We start from the raw sequence: 26,289 nt of genomic DNA on the forward strand, positions 1-26,289 counted from the left end.
AGGGCAACAGGAAGATAAGGGAGGAACCTAGTCCTAAAAGCCTTTCCTTCCTTGCACCACACTGAGCCACGTTCTTCCCAATATTCACTGTCTGTCTCCAGCTTGGCTTTCCTCCTCCCCCTTTCCTCCTTCTTTAGTGCATTTACTCCTTTCAATGCATGGACAGAACAGGACAAGGAACTCTACAAGAGCCTGAGCCAGCAGATTAATGCCAACCAATTCACCTCTGCTGTTGCTGGGTTAGTGTTAACCAGTTTCTCAGCCTGTTCTATTGGATGACTGCAGAAATGTTTCTTTGGCAAGTGAATGGGACTTTGAAAGGTATGGTGGAAAAGCAGGTACCCTTTCTAAGCAGCAATAACAGGATGCACCAGCCTCAACTGATCATCAGAATTCTGTGTTATTTATAAAGTAGCACCTTTGATTTGTAATGAGTAACACACATGCACAAAATGACATAACATTTGTGTATATATATATATATATATATATATATATATATATATATATATACATACACACACACACACATATATATATGTATGTATATATATATATGTGTGTGTGTATGTAAACTGTGTAAACTGGATTAATCTTCTACTGGGGAATTACTCTGTGGCTATCTGTGCTGGTACAGCACAGATGTACCACAGACCAGAATCTGGATGTATCAAACTCAAATTTAAGGCTTGACTTTCCATGGACCTCTTTAATGTGAGTCTTCAACTTTATGTAAGACTCTGACCACTCTTTAAATCAGACACACAATTTATCTATCAGATTAATTTTTCTTCCATGATATGGATGCACACTTGTACAATAGTGCCTCCTCATCTAGTGAACCCCTAGCAAATTGGGTCTTGTTAGTTTGTGTCTAGGTTGCATCTGAGGGCAGACATGGGTCTGTTCTGTGTGTTATTTTAATGTGGAAATTGAACATCTGGAAACAGTCATTCAAATAAATAATTAATTTAAATTTTTGCCATGTCTGATATGATCAATGGTATTCTAACAAAGTTATTCATCGTCACCAACAAATTTTCTTAGTTGCATCCATGTACAAATATTTAGAAATAGCTTAATCTAGTCAAAATTAACATTAGGCCTTTTTTTCCCCACTGTTTCCTTGTTTCCGTGTGGCTTGGAGCACCTGATTAAAGGCATTGCACTTAGTTTCCGTTTTACGTTTATGATATTTGTGTAAGTTGATACACTGACTTTCATTTGTCAACTCTTTTGTTTCAGTGGCTTAATAAGAAACTATAAAATAGAGGTTGCATAAGTTCAAGACAAGTGCTCCAGGAAGCTGAGAAGTTATTGAAGGAGCGGAGTGTAAACAAGGATTCAGAAAATATTTTAATGATGTAACATGCAGAAATTTCACAGTTGTATTTCTGTCACCTAAACTAAAAGGAGTTTGTATGGCCAAGTTAAGAGAAGAGGCAGATTATCAGGTGAAATTGTTAAAGTTATGAAGAACAATTGCCTGTGGGTTTTCTGTCTAAAAAGGCTTGTTGCTTTTTTCTGCCTATGGATTTCTGCAGTGTACTGTGCTTTCTCAAGGAACTGTCAAAACTTATGTACAAGTAACCTGGTAAGTTTTCAAAACCTGTACCTAATCTTTTGAAATACAGATTGTTGTTAGCACTGTAAGAACTTCATATTACATGTCAGTGTTCTCCCTAAAGAATGTATTAAGAGCAGAGCTTGAGAATTAATATTTAACATTTGAATTTGTGGAATCAGGTAAGGAACAAATCCCACTACTCTGCATGTAATTACTATAAATGCTAACAACCCTGGAGGGTGGGGAAGATAAACTTGTATTCTTTCAGTTTATTCACTTTACTCATTCATTTCAGTCTAGTCCAGGTCTTTTGTTATATAATCGAGGAAAACTGTAAAGTCACAAGAAATCTTTTCTGTGACACACACAGCTATCCTGAACCTAGTTGAAGTTTAATTTTTAAGTTACCTGGTTTAAATTGTGGGTAATTCTGTAAGTATTAAAATTAGCCATCAGATCCTTAGTTTTATACTTTCTTAATATTCCTTGGAATAGTGTGAAATACATTCTATGAATGCAAGACAAAGATAAGCAAAACCTCTGAAATCTAGACAATTATTCTGCCTTCAGGAGTTGCCTCCATGCTTCTATTTGCCAGAAACATGTTGATGTGTTTTAGAGCACTCTGTGTATCTTTGCTTTGTAAAAAAGACATTTTGTGCCTTGGTGCTTATTGTGGAAACCTGCTGCAGAGAACTATCAACTACTCTATTTTATTTCATACACGTCCCTGACAGTTTCTTTAAAACTATTTGGAGCTCTTGCACCAGTCAAAGAGTTAATTGCCTTCCCTGATGGAAACCTATCATGCAATGATAACTTTAATGGGGATCCTTTGATTTGAGTTTAAATTATCTCAGAATAAGAAATAAGCTGCTCTTCCTTTCAGCTTTGAAAGACAGGGAAATCACATTTATGTGAAAAATATAATCTCTGAGAGTTGTAAATTTTATTTTTCTCCTTTGGTCTACTTGTTGTGTTTGAATTTTATTTTATTTTATTTTATTGTGAGAGCTTTGATTCTCACTATTGTCATGGTGTACTCATTCTGCTGAAAATTTCTTCCTGAGAATTGTTTTATTAAGACTGCTCTTACCTGGTTTCAGGTCAAAAATTTATGAGCTGCTATTCAGCTTCTCTAAGGTTGCCTCAAATCATTTGCACTTCAGTGACAGTGATGGGTTTTGCACACTTTGAATGATGTGAAAAAGCAAGCACTTTTGTTGGAGAGAACTTTTGGCAGGAGAAGAAGGGTGGTGGTGATCACCATATGGCTGCATAAAACTCCTTCAAAAGGTGGCCAGACAAAAGGCATTTAGCTTGAAGGAAGGTCTTTCCGCACCCAAGAGGTCAAAGCCACTTGGCTTTGTCATTTAATCCCAACACATTTGTGAAGCATTTGTTATTGACTCAGTGAACCAGAATGGGAAGGTAAGAGCCAAATTCCTACCTCAGATAGTTTGACTAACACTAACTGATTTCACTAATGTCTTTGTTTGATGGTATCTCGGAAATCAAGTGAGAAGATAGTTATTAAAAAAAAAGTTCTCCAGATGAGGAAACATCAACCAAAGAAAATTTGGTTTACAAGAATGCAATGACTTAGTGTGTTTTAATCAAAGAATTCTGGGGAAATATTTTGAGTCTTTTAAAAAATGATATTTTTTCCTACAGGAAGGAGAACTTGGAATTACTAACCTTTGCAATGTTAGTGACATCACTGGAGCGGTGAGTAATGTTTTACTTTATTAATTACTGACATTTTATGTTCCTGCTATTTGAATACAATGGGTACAGTGATCATATTTTCAAAGAATTCATTAAAATGTGCACAGTTGCCTGTCTAGCATGTTACTAATTTGAGTGGGTAGATTTCGTCCAAATTATTAGAGACATGGCTATATTCTTTATTTAAAGAAAATGTGTAAAGGGTGATGATCTCTGCTGTGAGTTATGTTCACATTTGTGATCTACAAAGTGCATAACCTCTCATTTTTGAGACAATGAGTCAAAAATAGTGTTGCCTCCAACATGCAAATCATTAAGACTGTGTTATTCAGTTTCCTCTGTTCAGTTAAGTAGTTTAGTTTTCTCAGTGATTCAGTGTAAGAAAACTTATAATTGTTGAATATTTAGAGTTCTCTAGGACTTCAAATGGTTGTGTCTGTCATGAGGGCTTAACCTGAGCTTTTCATAGGAGCATTCTTGGAGGACTTTAGCTGATTTCCTATTTCAGATTGCAATTCAAGCTGGTGATGATAAATAACATAGAGAATAAAAATGTTCAGCTTCCCTGAATAGGCTGCTGAATAGAGTTTAAAGACTAACTGGCAAAAAAAAAAGATAAAAGGATGTAAAGGTATGCATGCAGGATGATAAGCATGGTTAGAACCATAGGAGAAACAGATAAAGAGGACTACAGAGGGGTTTTTGCAAATTATGTAAGAAGAATCAGCAGCTTATGCCCAAAGAAAAGGTTCAAGGAAAAGTCACCTTTAATATTGAAGCATTCAGTGAATTTGGCCACCAGAGACCCCTCTTGATAAACCCCAACAGGACTTCCTGTAGGAGGCAGATACATGGAAATTAGTTCTAGGAAAGTGATGTTTATGTGTTAGACAAGAAACACAATTTACAGGTATGATTATAGTAGATAAATATCTTGTTGTAAAGTCTCACAACACACACAGAAATAAAGTGTCCTTCTGTGTGTCCTGTACAGATGAAGAATGCCTGCTTTCTAATGGCTCTGATTGTGTTAGAAAGCCTTTTCCTGCCAATTTCAGTATCAGTGATTACAGATATTCTTTGAAGAGTGGTGGAGAATTTGCCACAGACTAGTGGCAAGCAGCCACTCACCACCTGGTATCTAGTGAGGCTGGGCCATTTATGATGCTGGGACCATAAAAGTCTTTGTTGTCACAGCAATACATAGCAAGGTTAACTTGTCTGTTTAAGTTACTGAGTATCTTTACTCAGTGTTATTAAGTTCTGACTATATTTTCCATGAGGCTTTGCAACACTCAGTATCAGTCTTCTGCTTCTAAAGTTGTTCCAGTTTCCCTTTAAAAAGAAAAAGAACACCACAATCACTAAGTAGATGGGACAGCATAAACAAGAAAGGTCCAACATCAAAACTGAACAGCATAATATTTATTACTTCTCTGAAAACTCATAGTTTTTAAGCCAATGCCTATTGGCAAGCACATATGGGAGGGCTTGTGCTGAACAGCTTTCCTCTGTGCTTTGCTGTCCTGCACAATGCATATCTGCTGCTTCTACACAGAGAGCAAGTGGTAAAACAAAGCTGGGATGGTGGGAGCTCTTGCCTCATCGTAGCTGGCTGAGTAAACTCATTCCTAGAACAAGACGGAATTTGTTTTACTTTGCATTTGGTTTGACATGTAGAAGGGCACTATACAACGTAACTCTCTTACTGTAGGATCTGAGTACTTACAATACCCATATGTACCTTTAATGTATATCGCCAGTGCTGGAGTAACCCTTGCCTTTAAAATTCTGCTTTCAAAGTCATTTTTAAAACAATCCTCTGTCTTTGCAGTGTACACAGGGATGTCAGTTTTGGAATGTGACTGTACAAACCAACTGTCTGCTGAAATGTGTGAGTATTACCTGAGCTTTGGCTCTATAGCACTTGTCTCCAGCTTGTCAAGTATTGTATCCAATGGCAGACATTCAAAATCCAATCAGAGCAGTGTTTCTACGAAAAGATGTAGTCTACATTTTTTCTCTCTCCCTTATAAATTCTGTTTTGGAAAATTAGTAATTCTTGTTATTCAACTTGCCTCTAGTATCAAAAGTTTTCATTGAGTTTGTCAGAATATATGTATTTTCCAATTCTTTAAGCTCAACACAGATTTTTAGACAGTGAGAATGCACTAGTGCTTTTCAGGATTTTACTCTGCTGGGTCTGTTTCAGAGTTGCATGCAGATGTAAATGAAGCACATGGCCCTCAGTAGATTGATTTCTTGTTTTTACTGAACCAGATGGCTGAGAACTATCATTGGTCTGGGAAAACTGCCATGATAGCTTTTAAATTTCTAATTTTTCTGCATCTCTTGAACACCTGAATCTTATTCAACCTTAGCATCACTCTAATGTTGACTTTCTGTTTTTGAAGTGTAGGCTTTCCTTCTTTCATTATTTGTCAGTGGTAAGGTTTTGTAATGTACTTTCACTGTAAGAAATCCTAATAAATTGGTATTATCTGTTTGAAATACTCTGTGATTATATTAATGCTAACCCCACATTTTATTAATTTGTTTCTTGGCAGAATGAGACATACACTAGAGCATGTGAGGTAAGTTAAATGCCATCAGAGCACTACAAAAAAAAAATCACAATTTTAGTGATTGCTATGTCCATACAGCGCTAAGAAATACAATGTAGATACACAAACTTATCAATTCAGGTGTAATTGTTTTGTGCTCCCTAAAGCTGAAGAATTAGTTATGTAGCTTTTCAGCATGGTGACCAAGGACAGGTTTGCATTAAAAACTGCTGTGTGACAAAGAGCATTGCTGTAAAGAAAGCAGACTAATCTCAGTTTTATGAAACAAGACAGACCTATGTAAACCGTGTTCTATGCTCTCACAAGAGTGTTGTTTATTCAGTTTTTCATTAATTCCATCAAAGACTACCCAGAGAGAATGCGTGTAATGACTGGCAAGAAGTAGAAGAAGTAGAAGAAAAGAGTGGGAGCTAGAAGAAAAAACTCTTGCCTGGATAGAACCTAAATGAAATAAAATGCAATTCAGTAAGGGACAACATATGGGCCCTTAGTAAGGAACGTCAAGTGATAAGTGCTGTGGATGGACTGGTGTTCACAGTGATGAGTATGGATCAACAGAGTGCTGGTAAAGAGATGGGCCTTTTCAGCATGAACATAGAGTATAGTATAAGATAGGATAGGATAGGATAGGATAGGATAGGATAGGATAGGATAGGATAGGATGGGGTTGAGATGATTGAAAGATTGTGTTTGGCACTGTTGAGACCTCAGGATGAAGGCTGATCCCAGATGGAAGCAATACATTTCAAGGCAGTGGTGGAGAAGCTGGAGAGAGTCATGAGTAGAATACAAACCCATTGGCAACCTGGAAATTTGATTTAAAGGATTTTTTTTTTTTAATAGCTTTTAGTCTATCCAATTGTGATGATGACAAAGGTTTACTAATGTGCTAAATGGGAGTTTTGGAGCGTAGGAACAGTCCAAGAAGTAACCAAATTACTTTTATAGACACATAAAATGAGTGTGGGGGTTTTGTTGCTTTTGTGTTGGTTTTTTTTTTGCCCGTCTGGTCACACAATATGCCACTTAAATGTGTTGACTCTGCAAGGGCTTTTTTGGGATTATCTTTCCACTGGATCAGCTGACTGACTTGACTACCCACATGTCAGGCATGAACTGTGTCATTGCATCCAGAGGATCAGGTCATTGCAGCCTGCAGAACAAAGGAGTAAGAGTGGGACTTTTCTTTGGCATTAGCTCAGTTCTGTTGTCTGAATACATCTTGGGACTGAAATCTGGTAGCATTTCTCCTTCCACTTAGGAACAGGGGATTGCCACTGAAGTTCATGGGAGCAGTCACAAGCAAAGACACCAGACTGTGGCTTATATAAGAACATTGCTGATGTATGGAGAAAATATGAAGATTTATTGTTCTCAAGTAGAGCAGCTGGCAAATTTACCTCAAAATTTAAGGTTAGGAGCCTTAACAATCTTTTTACCTCAAGCAAAAATTGGATTTATGGTTCAGGTTCAGACAAAAATCAAAAGAAAGAATAACACAACAAATAACAAATGTTCAGAAATACCTGTGTTCAATGAGGCAGAAGGCACTATGAATCAGCATGTAATCTGGGAATACTACCCCTTAAAAAAAATTAGTCATAAATTAAAGCTCCAGTGTACACTGGATAACTACTAATACCTGAATTTTCACCTGCTAACAATGGGGATAATTTACATGGAATTATTTTATTTCTCTGAATATGAAAATATTGGAAAAAATGATACATGGTTGCACTTGGCACTGAATATCTAGATGTGGCATAATGTATATAGGAATATACAGCTAAGCAAGTTTTTAAATCTGTCTTGGTTGCAACTGTGTTGTCTGAAATAACATGTCTTATCAGTTTCCATAGGGTCCTGGAAATGTGTTTCCTTAAATCATAGGAAAAGAAATTAAAAAACTTCCCTCACTTGTCACAATGAATTGCTTCTGAATGATCTAAATGTTGATTATCACTTGAAAGGCTGCTGCTGTATGGAGCAAATGTCAAGATTTTAAAGGCTGAATGAACTTGCAGTTGTCTACATAAAAAGCAGGATAACACTCTATCTATCTTCCCCACCTGAACTGAAAACTCTGGAATTATCTGTTCTTAGGACATCGTTGTGGAGCTCACTGCCCTGGGGTATTTGTTATGTTTGCAGCTTGTAGGCACAACTGTAACAGAAGGAGTAGCTGCTGAGAAAGAAGTGTGAATTGGGCATGGCTGCTCTAAAAAATTGCCAATTTCAGCTATTTTGAAAATTCACTGGAAATACATTGTAAGAATGTGCCTCATTCATAGGGAATACATGAAGCAGGGAAGGGTGAAATGCAACATGTGGAATATATTAGTAACTAGTCAAAAACCTTGTATTCCTAACTCCATGGTCATCACTGAAGTCTATTTCCAACTGTAATGTAGCCCCCATGTTCATGCTTTCCACAAAGGCACAGTGTAAGGAGGAAACCTTTAATTTGGGGCCCAGTGAATTGATGAAAAGGCTCTCAAGAAAATCTTTGGATGAGTTCATGGTAGTTCTATATTTTTAGATTTAATGTAATTATTTCCACAGGGTTTGTGTATATGCAAAATGCCCACAGAATTTGTATATATTTAAAATGTGTCTGCATGATTCTGGAAAGAAGTTTGCCTTTACACAAAGCTAACCAGTGAGTTCTGTGCCCTACACAGACAGTTTCCTGTAAGTTTGGCTGTAGCTGTGCAGAGGATGCATATGGAGTTGAAGCACTAAGTAAGTCTGAATAGAGTCCTGTGTCCAGTTGACAATCTGATAAATTCATAGTCTTGTTCTATGATTTATTTAAAGAATAAGAATGTCTTGAGTATTTTCATTAATCAGAAAACTACCATTCTTTTCTTTTAATAAATACACTAAATATTGGAGTAAAACATTTTCCCACCCTTTCATGGACATGAGACTTTTTAAATCCAGTCTCAACTGTTTAAGATGATACCTTGGGTGAGTACAGTGCTATTGAAATAGTCCCCTTGAAAATACTTCCAGAAGTCTCTCATGCTTTCTCTATGTTTCTATTCAGAAAACTTTTACTAAGTAGCTGTAACTAAAAATGCACTTGTACAAGTATGGGGTAGTAGTCACAATTGCTCACATTGAACTTGGCCCATTTCTATCTGACTTATCAAATTGTCTATAAAATTTCATATGAGTTACTCAGCAACATTTTCAGTATATTCTTTTATGTGTTTTTATGGGCTTTGCAGCCTTTAGGTGTGTAAGGTAATAGTATTTTACCTTTGAGATGCAGGGATTGCCATGAAAGATTTTTTCTTACTGTTATATTGTATTTTCGCCTCAGGCTACTTGAACAAACCTAGTGCACCATTTGCATCTGTCATCGGAAACCACAGTGTCACATTAGGGTGGAAGGCAGCTAACATCTCTGGGGTGAAATATGTTATCCAGTGGAAGTTCAACAAGCTCCCTGGTGACTGGAGGTACACGGAGGTAAGGGAGGACACCTCCTTTTATATTGCAAGGAAATTGGCTCTTCTCTGTTCTTTTATTTATTTATTTATTTATTTTAGAAAGTTATTGGATAATATGTTAGGTACACAAAAGAGATTTTCAAAATCATGAGTGGCATGGGGAATGTTAGGTACACTAAAGAGATTTTCAAAATCATGAGTGGCATGGGGAAGCTGAAAAGCTGGGGATTATTCCCCATTTCCTCCAGAATAGGAATTAGAGACTTTGATGGAAACTAGCAGGTAGCAGGTTCAAAACTAGCAGATGTATTTCTTCACTGAATGGGTAGTTGAAATGTTCAGCTATTTCCTGGTACGTGTGGATGTTAAACTGCTAAATTTAAACTCCTGAATATTAAAATTGCTAAAATTACTAAATACGGTTTGAAAAGTGAGGGAAAAAATTAGCAGTGGAAAAAATTGAGTTCTACTAAATGCAAATATTCCCATTGTTTCATGTTGAGTCATGCTTGTGAAATGCCAATGAGAACATTTGGGAGAAGTATGGCTCTAGGCTTTCCTCTTTTTTTTTAATACCTTTCCCTAGAGAATTTTTTTTGGTTCTTGTCAAAGCACAATACTTGGCTAGAAAGACCTTTGTTCTGACTCAGTAGAGTTATTCTCATAATTTGTTCTTTTGCGTCAGCTGTACACTTGTTATCTTGCCATCATCTCTATTGGACCAATTTACAGGGCATGACAAGTTGGTGCCACAAATCAAAGGTAAAGATAATTTGCTAAGCAGGAAGTTATTCTGAATGAATCATTGATGAAATAATAGGGAGCAATTACTTCAGACAATAAATATTTCAGTGTAACTAGGATCCTTTGTATCTGAAACCTGTGGTATATGTTTCAAATACATTGCTTGCAACATGTTATTTTTCAGCTTTTTTTTTTGTACTTTTTTATTAACATTTACTATTACATTGCATCAATCATTTGATCCACCTGCTCATTATTGAGATTTGGTGCCATGTTCTGAGGAAAGAGAAAAGAAAATGTTCTGAAGAGATAGAAAATCAATGCATATGCTGAAAATAATTTTCAGAATTTCCTCTTAATTAAACTTAGGATGCTGCCCTTTTTTATCCTGAAATATATATATTGTTGCATGAGACCTCTTTTGCCCTTATAACATCCTACATAGTAGCTACAGCTGGAGGAAGGAAAAGCCCAGTTGTGTTTGTGCATTTATCTAGGTAGTATCTGCAACTTCATTTACCGTCAAAGACCTTCAGGCCTTCACAGAATATGTGTTTCAAGTGGTTTGGATCATTACGTCTCAGCTGCAGCTCCATTCTCCACCTAGCCCCAGCTACCGGACACATGCTTTTGGAGGTAATGAATTGCACTATTCATTCCATCTTTCAAGACCTTAACGGAAACATTTGAGCTTCAGCGTTGTTTCTTTGGCAGAAAACTTTGGTGCCTAATCTTTAGAACCACATGTATGTTATCGCTTGGGTAGCTGCAGAAGACCAAACTAAAAAAAACTATAAGTTCTTTTTGTTTGACCTAGAAGATTTAGGGCTTCTCCCTGCTTTTGGTTTTAAAAGCAAGCACAGGAAAGTACATTGTGAGGACAAAATTGTGAGGGCACATGGGATACTTTTGTACATAATTATGCATGTATTTGATTGAAACACAGTCCTTTTTCCTGACCATTAAAGAAAACCTGAAATGCTGCTGGAATGTTAAGTGTCCCTAATAATATTTATTGGTGTATAAATTAATTAACTGGTATGCAACCTGAAAATGTATTTAGAAATCAAAATCAATTAATGTCTTAATCAAGTACCGGAGTCAGATATTTCTGTCTTGCAGTTCCTGGAACAGCTCCTGTCATTAAAGACATCCAGAGTTCAAGTCCAAACACTGTTGAAGTTAGTTGGTCTCCACCACTTTTTCCGAACGGATTGATTATTGGATATAACTTGCTTCTGACCAGTGAGAATCATGAATTGCTGAGAGCCTCAAGAGGGCACAGCTTTCAGTTCTACTCCACCTTCCCAAACACCACTTACAGGTACAAAAAGAAAAGACACCAGGTATCTGAAATTTGGCTAGGTATGAGGTCACACTTCTTGCCCAGATAGCACCAAATATGGTTTAATACCACTTTTGCACAATGTTGCTATTTACTTAGATCCTTGCCAAAAGCAAGGGCACCTTCCTTGAGGTAACAGAGTCATCCCCAGGTAATTAGGCTGCTTTTGCAGAAGTCAGATTGTAAGGAAGAAAAAGCAACTGGATATAGGGCTGGGAGGCTGCATTTTCTTAGCTGCTGTGTTAAATTTTTTTTAGGCTTGTGTGGCATGTTTTTAGTATAGCAGGAGAAAGATAGAGTGGAAAAATGTCTTCATTTTTATTAAATGCAGAGGTCTGCATTCTTCTTGCACTGATAAATACAGATCTTCCTTTGAAATGAAGTTGAGTTGCTGTTCTAAGTCTGAAAACTTATTTTGAATTGAAATTTAGAAGACTCTGTTGTTGTTTTCCCTTTGGGCAATTCAGACTTCGGTTGGTTTTGTTTTTATTCTAAATTTTCCCAGACATTATATTTAAACAGGCATTTTCTGAAAGTCAAGCACTTCTGTACCAGTTTCCATACTGGATAAAATGTTTCTCAGGCAATCTTTTAAAAGAAACCTGCTAACCAAAACCTATCTCTTTGGTGTACCATAGGTTCAGTATTGTGGCAGTTAATGAGGTTGGCGCTGGACCCCCTGCTGAAGCCAACATCACAACCCCAGCATCCAAAGGTACAAGAGCAGCAGAGTCCTTACCACTGTATGTTCCTGGGGACAAACTCATGTTCCCTGGCCTGCCACATTCCTGGCAGAAGTACAAATATTTAGACTGTGACTATGTCAAGGATTTGTACACTGGGGAGTCAATAGCACATCAGAGAGGGTCCTCTTCTTCAGCTGTGGACATGATAAGGCAGCACAGCATGGGAACCGTCCCTTAACGTGAAACCCTTTTGTCAAAACTTCTCAATTATCTTAAGCCAAATATCTGAAATCATGCCAAATTTAGTTTTGCTCTTTCATGGAGGTATTTGTTTTACTATATCAACTAATTAATATTGAAGGTAATGATGCACTATAGCTATTACTCAAAGAATTGCAGAATTATTAATTAATTGGCAGAGAAAGACACACATTGAGATAGAACACAAATAAGAGTGAAATCGATGTTCTCAAAATGTTATTTTAGGACAGAAAATAAAAGGCTTCCCTTCTCATGAAAAGATTCAGTTGTCAAACACCTGGAAATGCTTCAGCCTTATGAAAACACTTCAAGACTGTCTCTGAATTGGCATTGGTTAGAGGAACTGAACTTGCTTCTCTAGTGCTTTTTAAAATATTGGGGTTTTTTCTTGTCTGTGTGTGTTAGCTCAGACACACTGATTTTTCCTTACTTACTACTACACAGAGGTTTGCTCTAGGGTTGACTGACCCTGAGTTATAAATATTTGTGTCATTTTTGAAAAGTCTGGACCATGTTCACTATGTCAATCCAATTGCCAAGCAATTAATTTAACATAGAAAGCAAACAAACAAATAAACAAACGAACCTTATCACCCCCCAGATCCCCCACTTTATAGGGGTGGGGAATCACAACCTTACTAGTCACCTCATAAAATTTCAGTTGTTTCCCCCTGAATTGCACAGGCACATGCTTTCCCTTCGTGCTAAGACGACCAGGAACACCCATCCTCATGTATCATGTCCAGAAATGGTGTTACTGCATCAGGCACTGAGCTGTGTAGATCTGAGCCCGGAGAAGGGCTGGGGAAAGAATCTGATTGCTGCTGTAGATTGCAAGAAACATTACTCGAAAAGAGATAAAGAGGCAATATTGGCCTCTTATACTTTGCTCTGAAGGCATCATTATTGAAATTACTCACAGTGCATCATGTGAGAAATGCACACAGCTCAATCTATGCAGATTATCTGGAAATAAATTAAGACAGTATTTGATCACAGTTTTGTGATATCCTTATGAGGAAATGATATCTGATTGCAGACAGCTGCTTAAATTGCAGTGGAGTAAAAAAAGGGAAGGAATGTTTGCTGATGGAAGTTAGCCAAAATCATACTTGAAATAATACACCATCTTTAAAAATTAAGGTAACAATCAATTTAGCAGGGTGTGTGATAGATTTCCAAGGATCTGAGATTCAGAAGTAAGGCAAGCTATCTTTCCCAGGGCTAGATACAGCCCAGACAGAAGGTATGGATTTACTGTAGAGGTTTTGATGTAAATTACTTGGGCTTTTATAAGCATGAAACCAGTTTATGTGACAAAAACTATCCTTGTTGACTTTAAATTCTGTGACTTTATTAGAAAAATTTAATAAGTTTATCACCTTTGAAACAGAGAGATAATTATCCCATTATCATCTTCGTCTGTGATAGGTACTTCTTTTTGAATAAATCACTAATCATTACAATAAAACACATGAATAAATGTACTTGCCTTGCTTTTCTCCAGCTCTGTGGGATAATATTCTAGTTTGACTGGGGTTTTCAAAGAAGTCCAGAGGGGTTAAATATCCTATTTCTGCTGGATCTTGAAGTAACATGGATGTCTCTGTGCCTTCATTTCCCCAAGTCAGTAAAGCTTCATTTGCTCCAGCTTACTTTCCCTCACTAGGGAACTGACTATTGTTGCAGGAATGATGGTATAAAATTCACAGTGCCTGTTCTCACCCTGTGTGAGGAGCCAGAATCAACTGTAATGGTGAATAACTCCATATACTTTCAACACTCAAAGAATTTAAGTTTTGGTCACTGGTAATGTAATACATTCATACATACAGACATATGTAATTTGGGTACACATGCACATGCATGTCTATTAATGATGTATCTGTGTTAGCAACATGCTGTGGTCATCTAAATTCTGAATTTCTCTGTTTGCTAGTTAAGGAAAAAGGATCATGGCTTTTCCTATCCAGAAAAGAGTCTTTAAGGAAGAGATACAGAGGGCATTTCCTTGAAGCTGCTCAGTGCCTGCCAGATGGTATTATACACCACAACATCACAGGTAAAATCAGATTGGGCTCTCTCCTTTTCTATCAAGTCGACTAAGACCTCTTTACACCAAGGACAGAATGCACCTCACATAGCTTGAGACAGTATCTAGTCTCCCTTTATAGTCTATCAGGAGAAATAGGAACTTTCAGGACATGATTTGACGTATTTGAAATGACAGGCATTAGGAAGCAATAATTGGTTCTCCCCAGTGCAACTGTTTCTTCACTGTATCTAGGCAGCTGGTTCATTTTTTACACTGTAGGTTTCTAAATTGAGGTAAGAAGAATCCATGCTTCCCTGCAATTAATATCTACTTTTTCTCAACATGAATATGGGGAAATGAAGTAGTTCAAACTTCTGAATAAAATAATGCGGAGTGCTAAAAGATAGGGCCAGTGTGTTGGCATACTAATGAGGCATTTAGCAGCCAAAGTCAGGAGATAACCAAGTTATCTCAAATTACTCACCATTCCAATCTTTCTTATCTACGCTGGTCCTTGTTGACAGTGTGGAAATCTGAGTTTATCTACTGAATTTCTCAGAACCACAAAGGCTCCAGAGAAAGAATGTTGCCCCTGTCTAAATAGCCTTTGACAGTGCAGAGGTGGCACAGTTTATCTCAAGCTTGAATTCTATAGTGAATGGTGCTTTGTGAGGAGATGCTAGCTGCAGCTGTTTGACCTGTAGAGGGGCAATCAGTGTCGGTTTGCATATTACATGTCCTCTCTTTGTCTGATTACCTTTCTGAAGGGCAATTCTTTATAATAATGTCACTTACATATCAAATGGGAATGTTTCCTTGTTATCTGAAAGAAGACTAGAAGTGAGGAGAAAAAACAGTTAACTTTTCTCTGATGATGATAATGGTGGATTGCAGACTGAAAAATACCTATTTTTAAGGCAAGAATCAAAACAAACTGAGAAATGGAAACTTATATTATCTGTGTGCACATATCTTTCTATTTTTAGGTATTTCTGTGAATATTTATCAGGAAGTTGTCTATTTTTCTGAAGGGAATTCTATCTGGGTGAAAAGCATTGCAAATATGTCCGATGTATCTGACCTAATGCTCTTTTATGCTGGCTGGGGTAATATTTTGTCCATCTCAGTAGACTGGCTTTACCAGAGGATATACTTTGTCATGAATGAAAAGGTAATGCTCTAGCACTTAATTAATTTATTGCTTAATTTGAATCATTACATGATTAATTTTACACGTAAAAATATGATTTATGTATAGATATGTATGCACAAAATATAATTACAAAAATATTTTAATATAACAATAATATTCACATATTTAGTAATTAAAAAAAAATGTGACTATCAGGTCACATTTAAAGTAAACACCCTATGTAGAACTCTGGCTCCTTGCCTTATTTTTCTCCTTAGGACATAAGTGTTTTGGTTTTAATTTGTTTTTGAAACTGACTTCAAACCCTCCTCATATCCAGTATTGGCACACTATTTCTCTTGGTTACCCATCTACTCTGTTCATTTCCTACTCTGCTCAGTTCCTACTCTGCCTCAGGAAGGTGGTCAGATAACTAGACAGTGATTTTACTGTCTGTCATAATTGGCAAAATATATTAAGTATTTCATACAATAGCAACAGCTCAGGTTACAGCTGCTTAAGTTTGAAGTAAAAATGGAGATTAACCCTGCACTGCTTTTCCTACTCATAAAACATCAGTTACACTAATGGTCAGACTTTGCATGTACCCATGTAATCCTCTAATGTACAAAGGACTAGAAACCTGCCCATAATGGTTAGTAGGGGATTTTTATTTTTTTAATCCTCTTACCATGTTTGATCTTTTGCTTACTGCACAGGGAACAGGGAGCAGGAAAAGCAGTAGTGATGAAAAGATACAAATGAGCTGTAGATGAACAGACTGATGGCAGAGATGTCTGAATTCCAATGTATTGCTTCCAGGATCAGAAAAGCACTTCCCTTCCCTGCCAGATCATTTTCAAAGTACAGTTTGCCTATACCCTCCAAACTGAGTATAGGCAGTTGGATATACGATTTTCCCTCCAGCTTAGAGGTATGACTGACAGCTTCAGGGTAAGCTGTCATGGCTTTGTGTACAAGGGTTATACTTGGCTGACTGAACACTCAGGAGCCCAGAAGGACCTAGGACTGTGAGAGAGATATTTCACTCTCTTGATCCCCTGAAGGAATCTCAGGTCAGCTTCTCCAGTCATTAGCAAGCACCCTATGAATGCATCACCCGTTTTTCTTCTCATTCCCCAGATACATGTCTGCCACTTAGAGAACTGCACGGTAGCTGAAGACATCACTCCTCTTTACGTGATGTCCCCTAGGAAGGTTATAGCTGATCCCTATAATGGGTAAGTGAACTCCTTTGAGCACTTGGTGCCAAAGGTGCTATAAAGCTTAAAGCTCCTCTCTAATTTTCTCCACTTCATTAGTCATCTAGGTTCCTGTTTCAAGGACTTAAGTTAACAAAACAAAAGTGCAATTGGCAACAAATAACAAGCAATTGAAGCAAGAGAGGTGCCATGCAGCATTGTTTCATACATTTTCTTCTTTAGGGCATTAGCAGAAGAGATAAAGCTTTTCCAATACAGAAATTTGAGTTTCAGAAATTTCATGCCTTTATGAATATGAAGCTCTATGAATTTTAAATGTTCATGCTTAGCATTTAAGGTATTATAGAAGAATATTCTACAATAATCTGCTATGCAAATTCCCAGGAAGTAAAAACTGATGTGTCTACTTTTCCAGCATATATATATTAATAATGCCAAAGGCATTCTTCTATTGTGCATAAAGACAGGCACATGTCTTAGCTGCTAAAATATTTGTGGCTCTACAGACTTCTTGCACTGTATTTATTTGGGTTTGTTTTGCCAGTTATATCTTCTGTCTCCTGGAGGACGGCATATACAGAGCAAACCTTCCACTCCTTCCTGGCACTGCCTCTGCATCTTCACTGGTGGTGAGATCCAATGCTCTGAGAACCTTCACAATCAACTTCCAATCTAAGAGACTCATTTTTTTCAACAAAACAGAACAGGCCTTTGTGTCAAGTTTTCTTGATGGCTCCGAGTTTCACACGCTGCGATCACACGTGCCATTTAATGACATGGAGAGCTTTGTTTATAAGGATAACACATTCACAGTCACAGATGGCTCAGCAGTTTTCCATGAGGAGGTCTCTCCAGTGGGAAGTTCTAGCTTCAATGAATACATTGTGGACTGCAATTTGGAGTACCCAGAGTACTTTGGCATTGGCAACTTGGTTTTCTATGGGCCATCAACTCAGCCTTTTCCTTTACCAACTGTTCCTCGTCTTGTCACGACTCTATTTGGGTCGGACCGAGCCGTGATCAGCTGGAGACCACCTGAACACAGCATTGGAACCAGTAAGTTCAATTATTCTCCCTGAAGGCCCACTTCTTTTCTTTCTAGAGAAGTAACTTTCTGCTTTCCCTTTTCTTGGTTTGGGCTTTAGTGACTTCAATAGCAGATTCTGGCAGAAGTTATGGAATTATCTCTGTTTCAAAAATTTAGTCCATAATTTGCCAGTAAAAGAGATAAATTGTCTACATTAACACAAGTTTGTGTTGGTAACTCATATGCCTCCTGCAAGGATTTTAAGCAAAGCTTAATCTTAAGTATGTTATAGAGAAGCAGTAATGCTGGGTATTGGTATCACATAAAAAATGCATGGCAGAGATGTATGGCTTTTGATCAGTGACTATGCTATGGTTTTTACCCTCTGTGCATGTGTTTTGAATAGCAGAAAATCACCTGGCCAGGGAAAATTTTTGCTCTGATATTCTTCTTCATGGAGGATTGAAGCATGGGCCAGAGGGGATGAGTATAAATTTTTAATGTATCCCTTTCCTAATTCCACTGCTATTGGCATTTTTGAAAGGAGTCTTCAATATACATCTTTCTCAAAGGATGTATATCCCCAGTTACAACCATTAACTCTTTGCTAACGTGATTATTTGCTTCACACAGGTTTATCTGCTTGGCAGAACTGGACCTACGATGTGCAAGTGTCATCTCATCACCCATTTGAGGAGGACTGGGTTGTCTCAAATATTAGTAACACAAGGCTTATAGTGAAGGGGCTGGCCAGCTTCACAGCATATGAGGTGTCAGTCAGAGCTGTGTCTCCTGCTGGTGCAGGGCCATGGTCAGAGTCATTTAGAGGTACAACTTTAGAAGAAGGTGAGAATTGCTTTGTCACACAGGAAAAATTGAGAACTAATTGTGTATAAATCTTTCCACCTAGTGAGGCACACAGTTTGGGAAAAGACTGCAAAATAAGGGGCACAAAAAGGTTTCTCTTAGCAATATTAAAGAATACAGGATAAGTAAATTTGCTTTTATTTAAAGTAGTAAGATTTTCAAACTAGAAGAATAATATTAAATATTAAAAAATGCATTAACATTAGTACTTTTTTTCTAATGCAAATACTCTATCAAAAATATTTTTTGATACAGTAAAAGAGGTGTTATCCCTTTTCATTGCTCTGTAAAGAACTTTCTATGATGAAGTGGTTTGTGCAATGCCCTGAGGGTCAAAGACAGTTCTTGGAAAAGTGCAGCTCACCAAATGCTGAAAATCCTTGATTTGAGCATAGATAATCAGGGGAAATTGATGTGTGCAAAATGTCTGAGATTTCCATTCTTTGGAATGTTTTTTGAAGCCTTGTTCACCCAAATTAACCTAAGTCCAAGGGGAAAATAGCTTTGAGTTTAAGGTGCTGGACTGGCTTAAGGGTGACTTTTACCTGACTTTTGTAAGGACTTTTACCTGACTTTGGTAAGGGCAGGTCCAAACCCACAGTGGTTTTTCAGCATCTAATAGGATTCCAAATTGCTTTGTTGTTCTGGATCTGAAGCTGCCCTGAATCTCTGCATTTCTAAAATTATGATATTTTCATGCATTTCTTCTTTGTCCTTTATTCCTTAGGGCAGGGACAGTTTTAAAGGTGCTTTTTTAACTTTCCAGAAACAGGAACTTCTGCTGTTGAAATACAAATATTATACATAAATTGCTTGTTGGTATGCACAACTGCAGTTTTCTTCCTTTGTAGCTGAAGAAGAACCATATATATTGGCTGTAGGGCCTGAGGGTCTCTGGAAGCAGCGACTGGATAGCTACAGGCAAGGAGAACTCCTCTATCCTCATATAAGAAATGTTTCAGGTACATATTAAACAAATTGCATGCTGCAGCTACAGACTTTTTTGGCATTTGTTAGCTCTCCATAAATTTCACCAACAGCACTGAAAGATAAGAGTTCTCTAGACTTGAAAGGCATGCAGTGCAGTACAGCAGCTTCACTGAGCCAACCCTTTGGGTTCATCCCCTTTCTTCTATTTTATGAGTCAAATTAATCCTTGGTGAAACCCTTCTGACATTACCACAGTTACAGCAAAGCTAAAATCAACCGTCTGAACTAAATAAATCTGTCCCCAGCATCCCAATATATGTCATACATTTATAATAATCAGGCTATATATGTACAATACATGTACATTATTTCCTATAATGAAGCATCTATCTTCACATAGCTGAGCCTAACTGTGCATTTGTATTAGTTTTTAAAAAGCTGAAGTGCCTGAATGTTTTTTATTCTTAAAAACAATGTTTTGTGTAATGCTTAACATCTTTCTTCTTTCTTCAAGACCTCGATTGGTATAATAACACTCTTTATTGGATTAATTCCATGGGGGAAGTTCAGACCTGGACATTGAACAAAAGAAAGGGTATCAATGAGAACACTTACGTATCTGACGTCAGAAATGCAAGGATGTTGGCCTTTGACTGGTTGGGTCAATGCTTGTATTGGGCTGGCAAAACAAATACGGTAGGTATAGCTTCATTTCTTAAAAGAAAAAAATCCCTTAAGTCAACAATAAAGACTTGTAAGGCAGTATTTGGGAAAATAATCCCTACTTCTTGCAACCTGAGATAGATTTGGACCTTTGCTATTATAGTGTAAAACAAGGAGGTCTTTCTTTCCTGAAGTGATTTTCCACAGTTATACAAAAGTTTGACATAAAATATTCACTAACATTCACTAATGCAGAATACTGAATTCACCAGGTGCAAAAGAGGCAAATCAAACATGTTATCAACAGTTTTGTTGGATTCAACATTGTGAAAATAAATGAAGATAGTGAAAATGGAGGCTGCCCTGTTGATCTCAGCCAAGAAGTAGATGGACTTTATTTTAATCAAATTTGGCACTATTTGTTTACACAGAGATTTTCAAGGTTGACCTCTGCTCTGTGATATTTTGCAGATCACTGCAGTTAAAAAATAATTACAATTGCACTTTGTACACTCTCATATCAGGAACACTGACATGTGAATTATTTAAAAGGTATCTGACTTCAAAATTGTAGTGCTAATTTATGCAGTGCTGTCAAATTATGCCTTTCATTTCTTGTAAGTGCAAAGTCAGAAGCTGTTTTAAAAACTGGAGCTAGGAGGCCAGATTTCACACTGCCTTGCACCCTCATTTTCACTTGTGAATAGTGAATATGAAGTGGGTGAGAAGTTCTGTCAGACAGAAGGCTGCCAAAACTGGGAAAGCGAAGGGAAAAAGCTATTTCAGCTTTTTTCTTTTGTTATTTTCTGGCAAAAATTAACTAATAATTTTGAGTTATTCTTCATCCTTTTACTTTGAATGCAAAAGGTTTAGGCTTTGAAAGCTGAAGGATTGCACAGCATTTTGATAAACAGCTGTGGAAAAGTCACTGATGTACACTCAACTGATCATAGCTGATGATTTAGATGTGATGCTAAAGTAAATTATTTTGTCCCTAGATCTACAGAAAATCACTGTGGGGAGGCCATATAGATGTTGTAGCTCATGTTGTGTTCCCAGTGAAGGATCTAGTTGTGGATTCAATAAATGGCTATTTGTACTGGGCCACGATGTATTCAGTGGAGAGCACAAGACTGAATGGAGAGGAGTATCTCATGTTACAAGAGCAGCTGCAGTTTTCTGGTAAACAGGTGACTGATTTTTACTTTCTTTCTGCGAGAGATGGGGTGGAGGGATGGTATGTGTTTTAGTATTTAGATCTTTTGAATATAGTCAGTGTTCATAGCTGTCAAAATTGTGGTTGTAATGCTGCTCCTTCCCACTTGGGAAAGGTTCTTTTTTTCCCAAATTATTTAAGTCTAATCTCCACTTCTGACTTTCACGTCAAAATATGGATCCAGAGCTTCATAGCATCCTGCCTCTTTTGTGATGTTCCCCAGATTACAGGACCTGACAGGGCCAGTTTTGAGGATTAGCACTTGCCAGGGCTGCATTTGAGGTTGCAGAAGTGCAGTTACAGAAACAGGCTTTAGCCAGGGTGATGAGAGAGGGGAATGGTGTCTGGTCCTGCTGCAGCCTGGCACAGCTTGCTGCTGCTTTTGCTGCCACAGTGCTGGTGAAGGTGCCACTTCTGCCACCAGCAGTCTCCATCCTGCCTGATCCTATCCCTCATGTGGAGGCAGGAGCAGCAAGTTCAACACCCTGAGGATTGTCAAGGCTCTCCTTCCCCAGTCCACCTCCCTTCCCCATCCTCTCTATCCCTTGCCCAAGTCAGACACAGGCCTGGCCCCAGCTTGGTCACTCTTGCTTTGCCCCAGAGAGCAAAGCAAGAGTGCAAAGCTGACGGGGGGTTCCAGAGGTCTGTGAAGAGGCTGGTGCTGAGCAGAGCAGCTCCTCAGGGAGAAGGGGGCTTCTTGCAAGAGTGAGTAAAGTCACTGGGCAGCACAGGGGGGAAAAAAAGGGATGGAACATTGTTGTTTTAGTTGTATCAGGGTGGAGAATGGGTCCCATGCAGAAGAAGAAAGGAGAGGGAAAATACAGATGCTATTTCCACCAATAGATCACCAAAAATACTTTAGTATGTGGGAGTGCATTAGCTCCCTTTTCCTACCTGGAGACAATTTGTTATGCTTCGAGGCCTGCACAGACAATCTTCATATCTCTGCTGAACTCTCCACTGCCTTTCTTCAACATTCACCCCTCTCTGATGTCCTATCAAATCTCTTAAAAACTTGGTTCACTGCTGACTCCTCATAGATCACTCTGATCTTCTCCAAATCCATCCTACCTCTGCCACCATGTGAGATTTGACCTCATTCTTGGTAGGTGGAATTTAGTGTTGCCTATACAATGGAAGAACTCTGAGACTGAGTATTCTCCTTATGAAAAGATCTGTCATGGCCTTAGTATCCTTCCTTCCTTCCTTCCTTCCACCTGTCCTACACATTTACTCCTATTTAACCTGAAGCCAGGTTGTCCATTTGAGATCCTTTTCAGTTTTAGAGACCTATCTCACTTAGTTAGCTTTGTATCATTCCCCAGAACACCTGACTTTCTGGTCCTGAAAGAAAAAATTTGGTGTTTCTCTGATTATAAAAAAAGGCCTGGTTTAGTCCATGAAAGGGAATTAATAATCCAAAAGGCCAGCTAATCTCACAGGTGTTTAACTTTCATGAGGGCTTGGGAAGAAGGGAAGGCAGATTCTGGTGCTCCACCTAATATACTTGTAATCTTGCATACAGAAGAACTGTAAAATGTTTGTGCATGAGAGAAAGGTCTGTGCTGCAAAGGACCAATCTACCAGTACTAGCCTCGCTACGTCTCTGTAGAAGCTGGCTGGTGTGGACTGCCTCCATGGAAATATATATTTTGTCCAAGCTCAGCGGCACACTTGGACATATCTTCTGGTTGATCTGTGGCAAAGGACCAACATGTTCCAGTTTATTCTAGGTGGCAAACCTCAACTTTGTTGCCCTTCTCTTTTGATTCTCTACTTGCTTCTCTGGATTGCCTCATGCTAACCTCAAATTTCTTGTTCCTGCTTTCAAGAACCTTGGCAGCAGCAGGACTGCTTGTCTGGTCCTGTCATTTTTTTTTTTTTTCTGCACCTTTCTCTATGTCAGTGATACCAGCCTTCAACCATTCACTTATTCACACCTCCTACAAGCAAACATCTCTCCTGCTTCTCTGCTGCCCTAATCTATGCACTGACTTCTGAACTCAGCCTCCTGCTGTGATGCACTGAGGCAAAAAGCCAGCTACAAATGTCTAGATTAAGGAGTGACCAGTTGTAGCTGACAGGTGTTTCTTTATGAAAATAAATCTCAGAATAAAACTATCAGAAAAAAAAAAAAAAAGACAGTACAACATTCTTTAATAGTGGAATTGTTGAGCTTGTTGTTATTGTCTAAATATCAAGAGGCAAATATATGCTTGCACAATATGTAATATGTATCTTCCTTGCACAATGAAGTCCTTTACCTGAAAAGAGCATGTCTTACTTCAGTATTAAAACACAGATGTAATAGTTTATCGCTGTTATCCAATAGTCAAAGTATGTTCTCCATGTAAGAGGTTCTTACTGGTATTCACCATCTGTTTTTAATAATACTGAATTGCTGTTCAGCTGGATCTTCAGCAGTTTGTAGCTGTACTTCCTTTTAGCTTGAAATCTGAATGCTAGGAATAGGAATAGAAGAACTTACTGTAAAATGGCAAATATAAAGGCAGAGCTTTGAAAGTCTAATTTTTTTGGCAGGAACTAAATCCTTTTATGGCAATAAAAGGATTTAGGAATAAAATCCTTTTATTTTCTGATCAGTTGTTTAGCTCAGTTGGGGTGTATTGGCAGAGCTTGATTGATTTGAGCAGACCTACTCTGATTTATTCCAACTTAGGATCTGGCATAGAATTTCCGAAGCTCTTAGTAAGTTGTTTACACTGTACAGTGTGGCTAGAACAAAAGTAGTTTTATAAGGGAGCAACACAGTGCATTATATGGAAGTGAGGCCAGGATCCTTTAGGTGTGGTTTCAATTTTTTTAGTCAAAGGGTATTTCAAATAACTAAGTTTATCCTGCTTCTCATGATGTTCAGTTACATTACGCCATCACAAATACATGTCGTGCCCAGAGACTAGTACCTCTCATGAGCTGGGAAGTGCTGGCCTGTTTTTGAAGCATCAGAGAAGAGAGGTGTTAAACTAATGCCTAACTCCTGAAAATGAATAGTACAAATATTTATTTTTCTTTTAATAATGATGATGCAGGGGTCAGGATAAAGAAGATGGACACATCTATAGGAAAATGTAATATTTGCAGAAAAAAAAATGGGGCAAGGAAGAAGGACCCAAATGTTCAAAAAAGCAACATAAATTCAGGAAGATGTCTTTTGGTGTTGAGCATGGGAGGGAGAATAGGTAAATGGGATAAAATATAGCACACTGACTAAATATACACTTGGGCACATACACGCTGTGAGATATTTTTAACAGGACAACCTACAGGAGCAATCATTCAAACCTTGATTTTCTGACATACAATGTCAACAGAAATATGTCAAGAATGTGATTGCATAAGGAGCAACAGACAACTAAGTGATATAGCATTTGCTTTCCTGTCATCATCTTCTGCAGTTTATTAATGAAGAGTTAGGGGGAAAAAGGCTGTTCCACTTACATACATAATGGAAATTTAAGCTTATAAGAGAATAGTTATGACTAGTGTTTGCATGAGAAGTTTGAGAGCTGCTGGAAAACATGTTCAGAGAGGCCCCAAACAACTTGTTAGCTGTGCTAATGATATAAAATAGACTAAACTTGATAACATTTAGCAGACTAACTTATGGAAGCAAATTCTTTTTTATTCACAGAACAGATTATTAAATGTCTGATTTTTATTACTGTTGCATATGGTATTGAATCTGTTGTTTACTGCAGAAACAAGAAAAATCTATTTTGAATATTAGATCCTATTAAAAAGAGACAACAAATCTTTCACCTCCCTTAAAGGAAGATGAAACACTGAAGCAATGAACAGGAAGATTGTTTAATTTCCTCCCGTGCTTTATTTAATAATAAATTATTTACAGAAATTTAAATATTCAAATTTCCTGCCTAATCAAATAAATGAATTAAATTTTTGCATATATTTTCCATAAGTAATGCAACATTTTAACTGTTTATGTATTAAATCAAAGCTGGAAGGCGAAGACAAAGGACCTGAAATACTTTTTTCAAAAGGTGATTCTGACTTTCAGACTCGATGTCACCCACCTGTTTCAGACAAAGAATGTTAAAATACCAGAGGTATTTTGGAGATTTTGATAGGTATTTCCACTAAGCACTTGAAATGCTATTGCCATCATATTTGAGGTACTCAGACACTCCAGGGATGAACACTGTGACAGGTGTTGAAAAATGTTATCTAGAAAATCATCAGCTGCTATAAATAGTTGTTCACCAAGGACCTGATTATTTTCTAGTGCTATCTCTTTTTGTGTTAGAATAAACATTCATGGTAGTAATGCTATTTTTGCCATTAAAGAGCTACTCATGATGTTGTCTAGACAACTGTTATGCCTAAGGGTGCTTATCTCAGAAGTGAAGACATGTTCAAATTGCTATCTGGACTGTTTTTACTTAGGTGGTTGGTGTAACTTTGGATCTCACCTATGGTTTTCTTTACTGGCTTGTGCAAGATAGTCTATGTCTAAACCTATACAGAGCTTCTCTCTGCAAAGAAGGGTAAGTAAATGTATAGCAGAAATAAGAAAGTCTGTATTTCCTAGATTTTTTCATACTCTTTAAGAAAAAAATGTTGTCCAGTGCTGGGAACAATATTTACTAATTTAACAATAAACAAAAAGAAGGGCTAATGATCATGTCTAGCTGATGGCAAACTACATGTTGTGGTGGTTGGTAACACAATTTTACAGTGGGAGAAACAAGGTATGGAACCTCAGCTGAACTGAGGTCATGCTCATCGATTTTTAGACTTAGCTTTAGGAAATAATTGCTGCTTATTGTTTATTTTATCTTGG

The 26,289-nt window shown here is 37.6% G+C and overlaps 1 protein-coding gene across 1 annotated transcript in view; it reads left to right on the top strand.

The window, feature by feature from the left end:
• The first annotated feature begins 1,471 nt into the window (after positions 1–1,471).
• The window catches only part of ROS1 (ROS proto-oncogene 1, receptor tyrosine kinase), a 67,930-nt gene continuing 43,112 nt past the window's right edge, over positions 1,472–26,289 (top strand). Inside the window, exons 1-18 of the mRNA XM_021555496.3 lie at positions 1,472–1,594; positions 3,242–3,295; positions 5,130–5,189; positions 5,863–5,889; positions 8,562–8,622; positions 9,209–9,357; positions 10,580–10,718; positions 11,205–11,406; positions 12,066–12,142; positions 14,314–14,436; positions 15,396–15,580; positions 16,685–16,782; positions 17,309–17,820; positions 18,425–18,637; positions 19,510–19,620; positions 20,103–20,284; positions 21,250–21,441; positions 25,893–25,993. Of these exons, the coding sequence (XP_021411171.2) occupies positions 1,472–1,594; positions 3,242–3,295; positions 5,130–5,189; positions 5,863–5,889; positions 8,562–8,622; positions 9,209–9,357; positions 10,580–10,718; positions 11,205–11,406; positions 12,066–12,142; positions 14,314–14,436; positions 15,396–15,580; positions 16,685–16,782; positions 17,309–17,820; positions 18,425–18,637; positions 19,510–19,620; positions 20,103–20,284; positions 21,250–21,441; positions 25,893–25,993 (2,609 nt within the window). The remainder of the gene's footprint in view (positions 1,595–3,241; positions 3,296–5,129; positions 5,190–5,862; positions 5,890–8,561; positions 8,623–9,208; positions 9,358–10,579; positions 10,719–11,204; positions 11,407–12,065; positions 12,143–14,313; positions 14,437–15,395; positions 15,581–16,684; positions 16,783–17,308; positions 17,821–18,424; positions 18,638–19,509; positions 19,621–20,102; positions 20,285–21,249; positions 21,442–25,892; positions 25,994–26,289) is intronic.

The sequence above is a fragment of the Lonchura striata genome, chromosome 3, assembly GCF_046129695.1.
Source record: "Lonchura striata isolate bLonStr1 chromosome 3, bLonStr1.mat, whole genome shotgun sequence".
Taxonomy (NCBI): Eukaryota; Metazoa; Chordata; class Aves; order Passeriformes; family Estrildidae; genus Lonchura; species Lonchura striata.